The sequence below is a fragment of the Callorhinus ursinus genome, unplaced genomic scaffold (genome assembly GCF_003265705.2).
Source record: "Callorhinus ursinus isolate GAN/ISIS: 27379988/994484 unplaced genomic scaffold, GSC_fseal_2.0 scaffold18, whole genome shotgun sequence".
NCBI classification, from domain to species: Eukaryota; Metazoa; Chordata; class Mammalia; order Carnivora; family Otariidae; genus Callorhinus; species Callorhinus ursinus.
This window is the reverse complement of record NW_027397080.1, coordinates 6,531,612-6,543,760: the sequence shown is the minus strand read 5'-3', so window position 1 is coordinate 6,543,760 and position 12,149 is coordinate 6,531,612. Positions and strand designations below refer to the sequence as shown.

Here is a 12,149-nt window from a genome sequence, read left to right as displayed (position 1 = left end):
TAAGTTATGATGTCAGATTGAGTATAATGGGCAGTGAGGAGCACATGAGGTGAGGAAGGTAGTGATAACAAAATTAGATGACTCTTTCAAGAAGCCTGGCCATAGGAAAGGACAGAAATAATACAGTAAATAATTAGAGTATATGATCAAGAAAGGTTGGTTTTGGGGCGCCTGGGTGGCTCAGTCAGTTGATTGTTCTGACTCTTGATCTCAGCTCAGGTCTTGATCTTAGGGTCATGAGTTCAAGCCCCTCATTAGACTCTGTGCTGGGTGTGGAGTCCTCTTAAAAAAAAAAAAAGAAGAAGAAGAAGACTTGTTTTCTTAAAAGATCAGAGGGACTTAGCCATGTTTATGGACTGAATCTCAAGGACCAAAAGGAAAAAGAGATTGACTAAAGTAGTAGGAGAGAGGTCCTGGAAGATGCAGGAAAGGATAAAATTCATCAATGAGTGGAAAGTACAACCAGAGACCAGAGCCAAGACAACTTTTCCTCTAAGATTTGAGGACAAGGAGATTAGGAAAGGTGTGGATGGAGGTAAATATGCCAGGAGTGAAGCCAAAAGGTGAGAGAATTCATGCCCATTGGTCTGCATTTCCTCTGAAATAGGCAGAGATGTTTGCTGTGAGTTAGGGGAGCTGAGGGCAAGGGAATTAGAATTGATTAGAGCCTCTAAGAGATTTGTCAGGAAGCTGTGAGGTCTAGTAGAAGCTGGGAACCAGTAAGATCTCCACAGGGGACCCCCCCTCCCGAGACACACACACACACACACACAACCTGCAGGCGGGAGCAGAGAAATCCTATGGTTCGATTGATATGGGGCAGGAGTTTCATCAGATTAGCAAGGACAGAGTTCAAGGCCAATAGGAGGGACCTGATTGAGATGATGGATTGTGGAGTGTGAACTCGAGAGAGAAGATACTGAAGATCCTAGGGAGGATTGATAGATTAAGAACAAATGGGGGAGTTAGGAAGGCTTGGGAAAGCTCAGTAAGCTGATGGGTAGTTACAATATGAATCACAGGATTCATTCTCAAGAACAATATAGAATGAGATAAGAAAGTTGTAAAATTCAGCAGATTCAAGATCATGGTTACCTCTAGGGAGAAAGGTAAAAAAGAATGGGGTTGGTTACAAATGTACATTGGACTTTGAATATATCTGTAATGTCTTATTTCTATGGAAAGGATCTAAAGTTGGGCACTTGGCCAAAGATACAAAGGTAGTGATCCGAAGGGACACCTGCACCCCAGTGTTTATAGCAGCAATGTCCACAATAGCCAAACTGTGGAAAGAGCCCAAATGTCCATCAACAGATGAATGGATAAAGATGTGGTATATACATATATACAATGGAATATTATGCAGCCATCAAAAATTTGAAATCTTGCCATTTGCAGTGACATGGATGGAACTAGAGGGTATCATGCTAAGCGAAATAAGTCAATCAGAGAAAGACAATTAGCATATGATCTCACTGATATGTGGAATTTAAGAAACAAGGCAGAGGATCATAGGGGAAGAGAGGAAAAAATGAAACAAGATGAAACCAGAGAGGGAGGCAAACCATAAGAGACTCTTAATCTTAGGAAACAAACTGAGGGCTACTGGATGGGAGGGGGGTGGGGGGATGGGGTAACTGGGTGATGGATATTGGGGAGGGTATGTGTTGTAATGAGTGCTGTGTATTATATGAGACAGATGAATCACAGACCTGTATCCCTGAAACAAATAATACATTATGTGTTAATAAAAAATAAAAAATAAATGAAGTTGGGGCAGTTGGGTGGATCAGTCAGTTGAGGGTCCAACTCTTGGTTTCGGCTCAGGTCATAATCTCAGCGTCATGAAATAGAGCCCTATGTTGGGCTCCATGCTTAGCAGGGAGTCTGCTTGAGATTCTCTCTCTCCTTCTCCCTCTGTCTCCCCCCCCCCCCCGCGCTCACGCTCTCTCTCTCTCTCTCTCTCTCAAATCTTAAAAAAAAAAAGAAAAGGATCTAGGGGTGCTTGGGTGGCTCAATGGTTAAGTGTCTGCCTTTGGCTCAGGTCATGATCCCGGGGTCCTGGGATTGAGCCTCACATTAGGCTCCTTACTTCTCGTGAAGTCTGCTTCTCCCTTTCCCTCTGCCCTTCCCTCCCCCCCGCTCATGCTCTCTCTCTGTCTCACTCTCTGTCTCAAATAAATAAAATTAAAAAAAAAAAAAGGATCTAAAGTAAATCTGGTACAGTGTCAAAATTTGGTAAAGCTGGATAGTTGGGTAGTAGGTAAATGAGAGTTCATTTATTTTTCTCTTTTGTCTGTTTAGAATATTTTATTTTGAAAAGAGAAGTAGTATAAGAGTAAGGAAACACAACTGGAAAGGTAGGGTTATAATCAGAAGTTACTATGAGACAGTAGATTCTTGAAGTTTAGAAGTTCAGAGGTAGAATAATTTTAGATGATGGCAGGATCTGAGTTTGCCGTATGTGGGTGCAGTTCAAGTGGAGTAGAAGCCGTTTGGATCAGAGCCGTTTGTTGAGAAGGTTGCAGGACTAGAGCATAGGCTTAGACAGTTGGTGACATGAACATTGACATCACCAAGAATCATGACTTGAGTTGAGACAGACACAGGAATATCAGCCAGAAGTGAGAGTGTTCAGTGAATGTAGAAGAGTGACCAGATGGTCCATAGTTAACAGTGACAAAGAATACCATCCAAGATGGAGAAGTCATGATTTTGAAGCAATAGAGGAGACTGGAGAAAGGTTTTTCTCTAAAAGAGCTTCAATGTTTCATCTTCCAGGCTCTCAGAGAAAGAGAAGGAACAAATATCTGAGCAGTTGAATGCCCTGAATAAGGCTTACCATGACCTTTGTGATGGTTCAGCAAACCAGCTTCAGCAACTTCAGAGCCAGTTGGCCCAGCAAACAGAACAAAAGGTACTTTTAGTTTCTTTCTCCAAATGGGAAGGGTACCTTTCAAATGGTATGAAAGCAGCTTTGCTGTTTGAGAATCATGTTCACTAGCTTTCCATGACCAATGTGACTTAATTTTTAACCACACCATAGCAGCCATTTGTCTTGTGTTTCTTTACTGGGGTTCCATGATGTATTGGTCAGTCAAGAATACTAGAAGGCACTCATGGCCAACCCTGTAGACCCTGGTTCACCATTTCTGTTGCCTGCCATTTTGTGGCAGACCACAATTGAGAACATAAATCCTATATTATATCTGATCACAGGGCAGCAAGATTACTCCTTCACGGCATTGTTACTCAAAAGTTGATAGCCAAAAGTTCTGAATATTGGGAAGAAAAAGCCGGGTCCTCTTCCCCCATACTTCTTTTCGTATCTACTAAATAATGAGAAATGTTCATTTCCAAGCCAACTGGTAGATTAGCTGTACTGACTGAGACGCTGGTTCCCCTTACCCATAGTCATCCCATCGTGTGACATCTTTACCAATTCCCACTCATGTTCATTTCCTGGACCATATGAAAATTATCAAGTTCCTCCTGGTTGTCCTGAGTTCTTCCTGGATACCTGTGTGTATATGTAAACTTACCATATTATATACATGTGTCTTTGGGATATATATGTGTGTTTGCCTGCTTATTTCCTATGTTGTGAAGCAATGGCCAACATATGTGGGACAGGTCAAATTTTAAGGTCATGTGGTTATCAAATTTGGTCTAGATGATGCTCAAAATGACATTCAGACAAAACATGCTTTGACTCTGGTCCTTGGATATGAAATTGGTGCTTCGAGAGCTAGAGTTGTAAAGACCACAAGACAGAACCAGCTATGATTTATTTGCAAGTAGATTTCCAAAAAGAATGTGCTGGTTTAGCATTCTCTATGTAAGGTAGCCCACTTTTAATGGCTTATTGCTTCACCATAAAGGGAGTATGTGAAAAGTTTTAACAATTGCTTGCTGAGAACACTCAGTTCTCATTTTGAAAGGTTAAAAAGGGGGAGAAAAAAAAGAAAGCCAAGCTGCCAAGCACCACTACATTGAGCATGATGTGTCCCCCTGTTACTGTTCGTGTGTTTCATGTGAAGTATTGTTCCGATTAACTGACATCCTTGCTTACAAGTTTCACTAACCCTTTGGAGTTTAAGCACAAATGCACAAAAGGGAAAAGAGGACGACCTGTTTGGGGTTCTTTTTTGCAAAAAAACAAACAGTCGCATGCTGGACGCTAACCCCAAGCTTACACTGTGTGTGCGATGCGGCTGAGCTGCTCCGTAAGGCTCTCTCTCTATCTGCCCAAGGCGTGCTGCGACTCTGGTAAGTAGAAGCCTTTTATGTTTCCCTTCCTCCTCTCCCTCTGCCTTGCTCTGCTTGTTTAGGTCAGAATGCCCATGTTTGGTGGGACTGAACTGGATTTCTCTGGATTATTTCCCAGCTCAGTGCTTCCTGCCTGTCCTTCAATTAAGAGACTACTGGAAGGAACAGCATGTAGTCTTCTCTTTGTCTAGCAACTGACCAGACTCCAGGTCTTTCTTCAATATCAGCATCTTTGAGACTTGAGGAATCTCAGAGAAGAAATTAGAAGTTTTCAAAAGAATCTTTTCCTCTGTCATCTTGTCTGCTTCTGAACTGTCTTGACATGGATGTTGTAAAAGGAATTATTCATATATCTCAGAGTCCTATACCAGTGTGATTTTCCCTTCAGTCTCTGTTGAACAGATACCTGGTAGATTCGCATAACATATATTTGCTTTATACAAGTTGAACTACTTTCTAGGTCAGAACACAGGAGGGGGGTAGGGAACAACACATAATATTTTAAGTAGTGTGGAGAATTCTGTTATGCCATTATTTGAACAAATACAGTGAGATAGGGATGTGAACCCATGAGTTCCCACATTTGCCCTCCATTCTTTGTCTCTTAAAGCGTGCAACTAATTGAATTTGAAATCCTCGATGTATGTCTTTAAAATCTAGGGGCAGCAAGCAGCTTAAGGATTTTAAATATTTCCTTACTATTTACCAGTTTATTTATTAATTCAGCAGATGTTTATTGAACCACTAGAACTGTTCCTAGATGCTGAATGGGTAAAGTACCTGCTGTTAAAGAGCTCACTCTGAGACAGAATGAAATGCATTATTTAGGAGGCAGGGAAGTGATTGGCAGTTGCTACAACAACACGCTCCATGGATAAGTTCAGGAGTTAAATAAGGATCAGAAAGTAATACTGACCAAAGAGGGACAGACAAAATGATCTATAGAAAATAATGAACGTGAACAAAAAGAGGTAGAAACTTGAGAGTAATGAAAGTGTTTTAAGTGGCAAAACACTTGAATGAGTTAATTTCTGAATACCATCATTCTGTGATAAAAGGCTTCAAAATAGGAATTCTACTAGGAGCTGTTTTTAGGTCTTTATGCAAGGGTAACTTTGGCAGTGTATAAGATTTGCCTTATTTCCTGGACTTAGGACCTAACTCCTGTGTATGATGCAGCTCTACCGATCTATCCTTCATGTTCTTCTGGATCTGATGGGGAGGCAGTGTAATAAGACTTAGAGTCAGACCTTGATTTGATTCTGGAACTCACTTATTTTGTGACCTTGGACGAGTTATAACCTTGCTGTGCCTCATTTTCTCATCTGCCAACTGAAGATTAAAATAATTGCTTTCATAGGATCGTTGTGAGGATTAAATATCGGCACTCAGTACATGTATTAAGTGCCCCACAAATGATAGCTGTAAGCATGGTGTTTGTACTCTCCGTTATAGCCTGGACCAGAAGAAAAGTGGCTAGTGGTCCCGGAGGCAAAGGTCCCCAGTCTGTTCCTTCCTTAACTTGCTACTTCCAGTTCCCGGGAGTGATTTAACTCAGGGCCACTGCCTTGGGAGGCGCTAACAGTGGCCACTGACCATGCCTGCGCCAACTGTAAAACAGCTGCTTGAGTACTACACACTGGGCTGTTTCCGGAGATGCATACCTGTTGTGTGGCTACTGGCCTACTTGAATCTTTCTTCTAATCCTGTGAACTGTTCCTGCTGAACTTACTAGCACGGAAGTACTCTTTCAAGAGTCTTCTGCATGGGTTGCAACATTGAAGAGTTGCTATATAGAGTTGACTTCTCACTTCTGGGGAATGGTATGTTTCTAGAAGAACCTTTGTGGTGATTTAGTCTTAGAAATAGTTGACCTTTCACTTTCACTGCTCGCTACTTTGTAGAGCTTGTCACTAAGATATGCTTAATGCTACCATCCGTCAAGTTCATCTGTGAACTTCTGCCATGTTCAACATTCTGCAGTTTAGACAAATTCTTTCTTAGTATTAATGCTGCCAGGCTTTAGAGTGTTTCTTACACACTGGGGCTCATCCCAGGCTGGGTTTTTCTTGTGGCCAGAATTTGATATACTATATATAGTTCTTTGAATGAATCCTTTCAATATCTGGGCTTCTCTGATTCAGTTTTCTTTTTCATTTTTTTTAGGGTTGCAGAGCAGTTGCTGGGGTGATTGACCTAGGCACAGTGGAGATATTTCCCATCTTCAGAGCCATGCAAAGGGGCCTCATTGACCAGGACACAGGCTTTGTGCTCCTGGAATCCCAGGTTATCATGTCTGGCCTCATTGCCCCTGAGACCAGTGAAGAGCTCTCTCTGGAGGAAGGTCTAGCCAGAAACCTCATTAATCCCCAGATGTACCGGCAGTTCCGAGAGCTACAGGATGCCCTGTCCTTAATAAACAGCCTTTCTGAGAGCAAAGGCCTTCTTTCTGTGGTGGAAGCAATTGAAAAGAAAATAATCAGTGAGAGAGTTGGACTGAAAGTCTTAGAAGTTCATCTGGCAACTGGAGGTTTCAGTCTCCCCCCTAATAAAAGCTGCATCAACCTAGAGGAGGCTTTTCACCAAGGCCTCATTTCTGCAAGGCTTCACTCAGTGTTAGAGTCTTACCTGAAATCATCCAAGAATTTGATAGACCCCAACACAGCTGAGAAAGTCAGTTTGCTGGATCTGATGAAGAGATGTATTGTCCACCAGGACTCGGGGTTGAAACTGCTGCCTGTCAAGCAATTGGCAGGGGGTATGGTGAGCTTGAAGTCAGGCCGGAAGGTTAGCATTTTCCGTGCAGTTCAGGAAGGCCTAATAGACAGACAGGTCACTGTCCGGCTCCTGGAAGCTCAGCTTTTTGCTGGTGGCATAGTGGATCCAAGAACAGGACATAGGCTTACTGTGGAAGAGGCTGTAAGACATAATTTAATTGACCAAGATATGGCCTGTGCTATTCTCATAAGGCAGCTTCAGACAGGAGGCATCATAGACACCGTCACTGGACATAGGCTGACAATAGATGAAGCAGTGAACAATGATCTAGTAGCTCCTAAGATTGCCCTTGTGATTCTGGAGTCCCTTTGGTCATTCATGGGCTTGCTGTGGCCTGAATCTGGAGAAATCCTCCCAATCACAGATGCCCTGGAACAAGGTATTGTGTCTACTGAACTAGCTCATAAAATACTTAGTGGCCGACAGCACATTAAAGCTCTGTTTCTACCAGCAAGCACAGAGGTTTGGTCCTGGAAAAAAGCAGTAGAAGAAGGTATGTTGGATAAAGATCTTGTCAATAACTTAAAATCAATTTGCATACCTGATGTGATGCCCCACATGCAACTGGCAGATTCTTCAGAACAATGCAAATTGAACATTAATCCTGGAGCAGTAGGTCTGCCACGGAGCCAGAGCCAAACTGAGGGCATAGTAAGCCCTAGCGAGAAGCTATTGTTTCAGCTGATGACTCACAGCTATATCAATGTGCGGGATGGACAGAGGCTGCTCCTTTTAGACAGTGAGCTGATGGAGACACTGACAGCAAGAGGTGAATATCAAGCAAGCCCTCCAGAAGTGTTTGAAGTTGGGCATCAGAGACTAGAAACTCCCGAGGAATTACAAGAATCAGTGAGTGTCAAAACCACAGAAACTTTCTGTGATGGGCTGAATGTGAGGCCATGTGAGTTCCAGCTTTCTTTTCAGAATGAAGAATATCCTAATCGGGCAGATTGCACTGAAGCAAAAGGCAAAATGACCACTGTAGAAATTGAAGCTTCCACTATGGAGAACCTTGAGAGAGACCTGTTTGTGGGGGAACAAAAAGTGAGAGATCCAAATGTTGATACTTTGATGGTCCCAGATAAAGGCAAATCAGAGTTAAAAGGGCAGTTGCTAGGCACCAAAAAGGAAGAACTAACAGGAATGTCTACCAGAGAAAATGTTAGCAGGGGATTTCTCCTTATGGTACCCACTGAGGAAGCTGAGGATGTGACCTTGGTGGCAAGCAAAGATCCTTTTCCTGTTGAGACACTGAGGGAAGAATGGCAGACTCCCGGAAAGACTTCTTCTCCATGTCAGACAGCACGAGCAAACACATTTGAAATTGAAATTCCAGGTGAAACTGGAAGGCCACTCATAAAACCCCAAAGCAAAAAGTCACAATTTCAGGTAAAGAATACTCTAGATTTAGAATCAGAACTAAAGTCTGAAAATGACATGAATATTCATACTCTAGACAAAAAGAAAAGCTTAAATAAAACATTTTCAGATAGGGATGACCATAAACAAAATCCAGAAGGACACGACACTGTAGGCGGTAGTGTGATGACCTTAGAAAAGACAGATGTGGAAGACAGTGGTCATGAAACCTCCCTGTCATACAGTCATCCTTCAGAATTGTTCCAAGAAGCTACCTTAAATACATTATCTGCACAATTACTAGATGGTGGTATCATTCACGAGCAAACAGGTCAGAAGCTCTTACTAAATGAAGCAATAGCCCGAGGTATTGTGCCCAGTCACACTGCTGTGAAACTTATGGGAAAACTGAACATGTTTCGGGGCTTCTTTGACTCTCAGACCTGCGAGTCCTTGACCACTGAAGAGGTCATTGATGAAGGTCTGATGGATGAGAAATTATTACATAATGTCCTCATGGCAGACAAAGCTATAAGTGGCGTCTTAGACCCCCGTACCCACACACTCTGCTCTGTGAAGGAAGCAGTTACAGTTGGACTTCTTGACACACAAACAGTCTCCAGAATTTTAGAGGGGCAGGTGGTGACTGGTGGAATTGTTGACCTGAAACGAGGCAAAAAGGTTTCGGTAACTCTGGCCTCAAATCTTGGCTTGGTGGACAGTGCTGACCAGACAGAACTTATAAATCTGGAGAAAGCCTCCAAAGGCAGAGATGCTGAGAAAACAGTTAGGGAGAGATTTATTAGCCTACAAATGGAAACAACTGGAATTATGGACCCCGATAGCAGAGCTACTTTAACAATCATGCAGTCCATTGACAGAGGACTTCTGGAGAGAGAGGAGGCTGTTCGGTTGTTGACTAAGCAGGTGGTAGATGGAGGTATCATTCACCATATATCTGGAATGAGACTTTCTGTTGATAATGCCTTTGAACATGGCATCATTGATGAAGATTTAGCCAAGCAGCTCAGAAAGGTTGAGAACTTAAGCCTCTGTCAGTTTTTCCACCCTGAAACCAAGGACACTGTTTCCCTTCCTGAAGCCATAAAATTAGATCTTATTACCCCAGACTTGAAAAGGGAAATCCAAGAAATGCAGGCTTTGACTGGAAGCTTTGTGGATCTCATTTCTGGCCAGAAATTGACCTTGGCAGAAGCTGAAAAAGAAGGACTGTTAACTACTAATAAAGCAATATTGTCTTCAGGAATGATGCATGGGATTATAGATCCTGAAAGTTACAGAATTGTTCCTTATTCAGAATTAGTAAAGAAATGTAAGATTGATATTGAATCTGGACAGAGATATTTAGAAGTAATTCCCTTCTCAGATATTAAAGACGAAGCAAGTGACAAAGTGCTTACATTATCCCAAGCAACTCAGCTTGGAAAATTGGACTTTATATCTACACTGAAGGTTCTGGAAGCTCAGGCAAATAACGGGGGAATCATAGATACTGCCACAGGGAAAAGACTGACTTTGGCATCAGCTTTGGAACAGAAATTAGTAGATGAAAACATGGTAAGAATTATTGCAACTCATCAGGTATTAAATGGAGGAATTGTTGACATATTTAATGATCAGAGAGTGACTCTAAAGGAAGCTGTTGAGAAAGGATTTATCAGCCCTGAACTGGCAACTATGATCCAGATAGATACTTTAGAGTCCTGCGATCACGGGGCTCAGATTGAAAAGCAAGATGGGATTGAAGTATGTGAAATAGAGAAGGAATTTCTAAGAAAGGAAATGTTAGTTGCTTGTAATCGGACAGCTGGAATGAGTTATGGTAAAGGAGCAAGTGAGAAATTATTTGAGATTGGAAGTCAGTCTGCACAAGGAAAGGTTAAAACAAGAGTTTCTGATGGGGGGCAGGCCAAAAAGAGCAGGGAAATTTCATTAAAAGAATTGGAATACAAGGATCAAGATAAAAGGAGAACTTCTCCAGAGGCTGAAGAATCTGTCAGCATCATCATTCCTGGTGATCATAAAGATACATCGTTGGGCCAAGGTTCAGTGACACTCTCTCACTCGGAAAGTCATGATTTTAAACTCAAAGAGGCGACTAGGGATGACTTGGAAAAAAACACAAACGAAGAGCAGGAAAACATAGAGGCACAAATGGAAATTACTTCTCATACGAAACAGTCTATATCAGGTCCAGATCCTAAAGAAATAAGAGAAAGCCAAGGAAGAATTATTTCAGAAGTGCAAGAATCAGATTATGAAACTTCAGGCAAATTGCTGAGTGAGCAGGTTATGCAGAAACCAATGAATACCAGGGAGAAAAGGAAGAGGGAGAAGAGGGAGGTGATTATAGAAGAAAGTGTCAAAACACACAAACCAGTTCTTTCTGAAGAAAAGTTGAATCAAGAAACCACCATTGGAGCTGACCAGGGATCCAATGTAGAGAGTCCACCTGTGGAAATAACCATAAATGAAAAGGGAGAAGAAGCTGGTAGAGAACTGGGATTTTCTATTATTTGTAAAGCTGAAAACTCTTCCCCAATGATACCCAGAGGAATTTCTGTAAATCAGGATGTTTTAACATTCTTCAAACCTAATCAGGTCTGTGAAGGAGAAGTAAAAAATTTAAACCTCTCTACTTTAAAACCGGAAGAAAATTTATCTCAACTTACTAGTGGGGCCCAGAGTGAACCATTCTCTTCTATAACGCCAAGACCTGAAGGATTATACTACCAGGAATCAGTTGGAAAGGCCCAAGTTGCAGGCAGATCCCAAATTTCTGAATCAAACAAACCTTTCCAAGGAACCATCAGACCAGAGACCAACTCTTGTCAAGATTCCTGTGTTACTTTTAAGACCAAAGAAACCAAAGATCTGATTTGCTCATATAATGAATATAAAGAAAGATCATACCAGGAAATACCTTTTGACTCAACAAGAATTCTTAAATTAGAAGAAACTACAGTTTCTACAGTAGACCCAAAAGAAGCCAGTTATCTGGAATTCTCAGACAGAAAGGACTTTCATCATCAGGACAGCAGAAGTGATAGTGGAATTCTCGCATCTAAAATAACAACTCAGGAAATGACTGGAGAGACATTTCTAGAAATGTCAAACCCTATAGTTACAGGTGTAGAAGCAGCATCTTCTGAAGGCATGGTGACTCAGGATGTTCCCAGAGTCTTAGCGTCCCTTCTTCCAGAGAAACTGTTCAAAGATGGGTCTCAAAAAGAGAGGGCAGAACAACAGGATGCCACCGTTAGTCCCCCTATTTCAGAGACCAGTGGAGAAAAGCCAGTGCCGCTCATATACCCGACAGTGAAGGCAGATGAGAAGACACCACAGGAAAAGCTCAGAGAAAGTCCTGGTGGTGAACAGATTCCCTTCATGACTACAGCTGGGGGACGGGGAAATGAAGGTGTAAACCCAGAGCCCTCCAGAACAACTAAAGTAAGTTTCCCCATGGTGTGTCTGTATGTATATTTTAGATGTACCTAGTTTAATGCTAAAACTCTTGACTGGATACTGAATTTATGTATGTACAATGTGTGCATACATACAGTTTCAGGGGACTAGATGATTCTCTAAGGTATAATTTAGTTTACTGTCATCTGTTTGTTACACAGTTGTTAGGAAATTAGGCAGAATGTCTTTCTGAAATTTGCAAGGGTTTTAAGTTAGAAACTAACGTTGGAGCTAATATGAAATACCGGGGTGATGGT

General features: G+C 41.9%; 1 protein-coding gene across 16 annotated transcripts in view; it reads left to right on the top strand.

Annotated features, from left to right (window-relative positions):
• Positions 1–12,149, top strand: part of MACF1 (microtubule actin crosslinking factor 1) — a 333,619-nt gene that overhangs the window by 202,135 nt on the left and 119,335 nt on the right. For 12 of the 16 annotated variants that reach the window (XM_073902852.1, XM_073902856.1, XM_073902854.1 and 9 more), the window contains exons 35-36: positions 2,782–2,917; positions 6,436–11,877. In XM_073902852.1, the coding sequence (XP_073758953.1) occupies positions 2,782–2,917; positions 6,436–11,877 (5,578 nt within the window). The remainder of the gene's footprint in view (positions 1–2,781; positions 2,918–6,435; positions 11,878–12,149) is intronic. The other 4 variants (XM_073902865.1, XM_073902863.1, XM_073902864.1 and 1 more) reach the window with 1 other exon arrangement.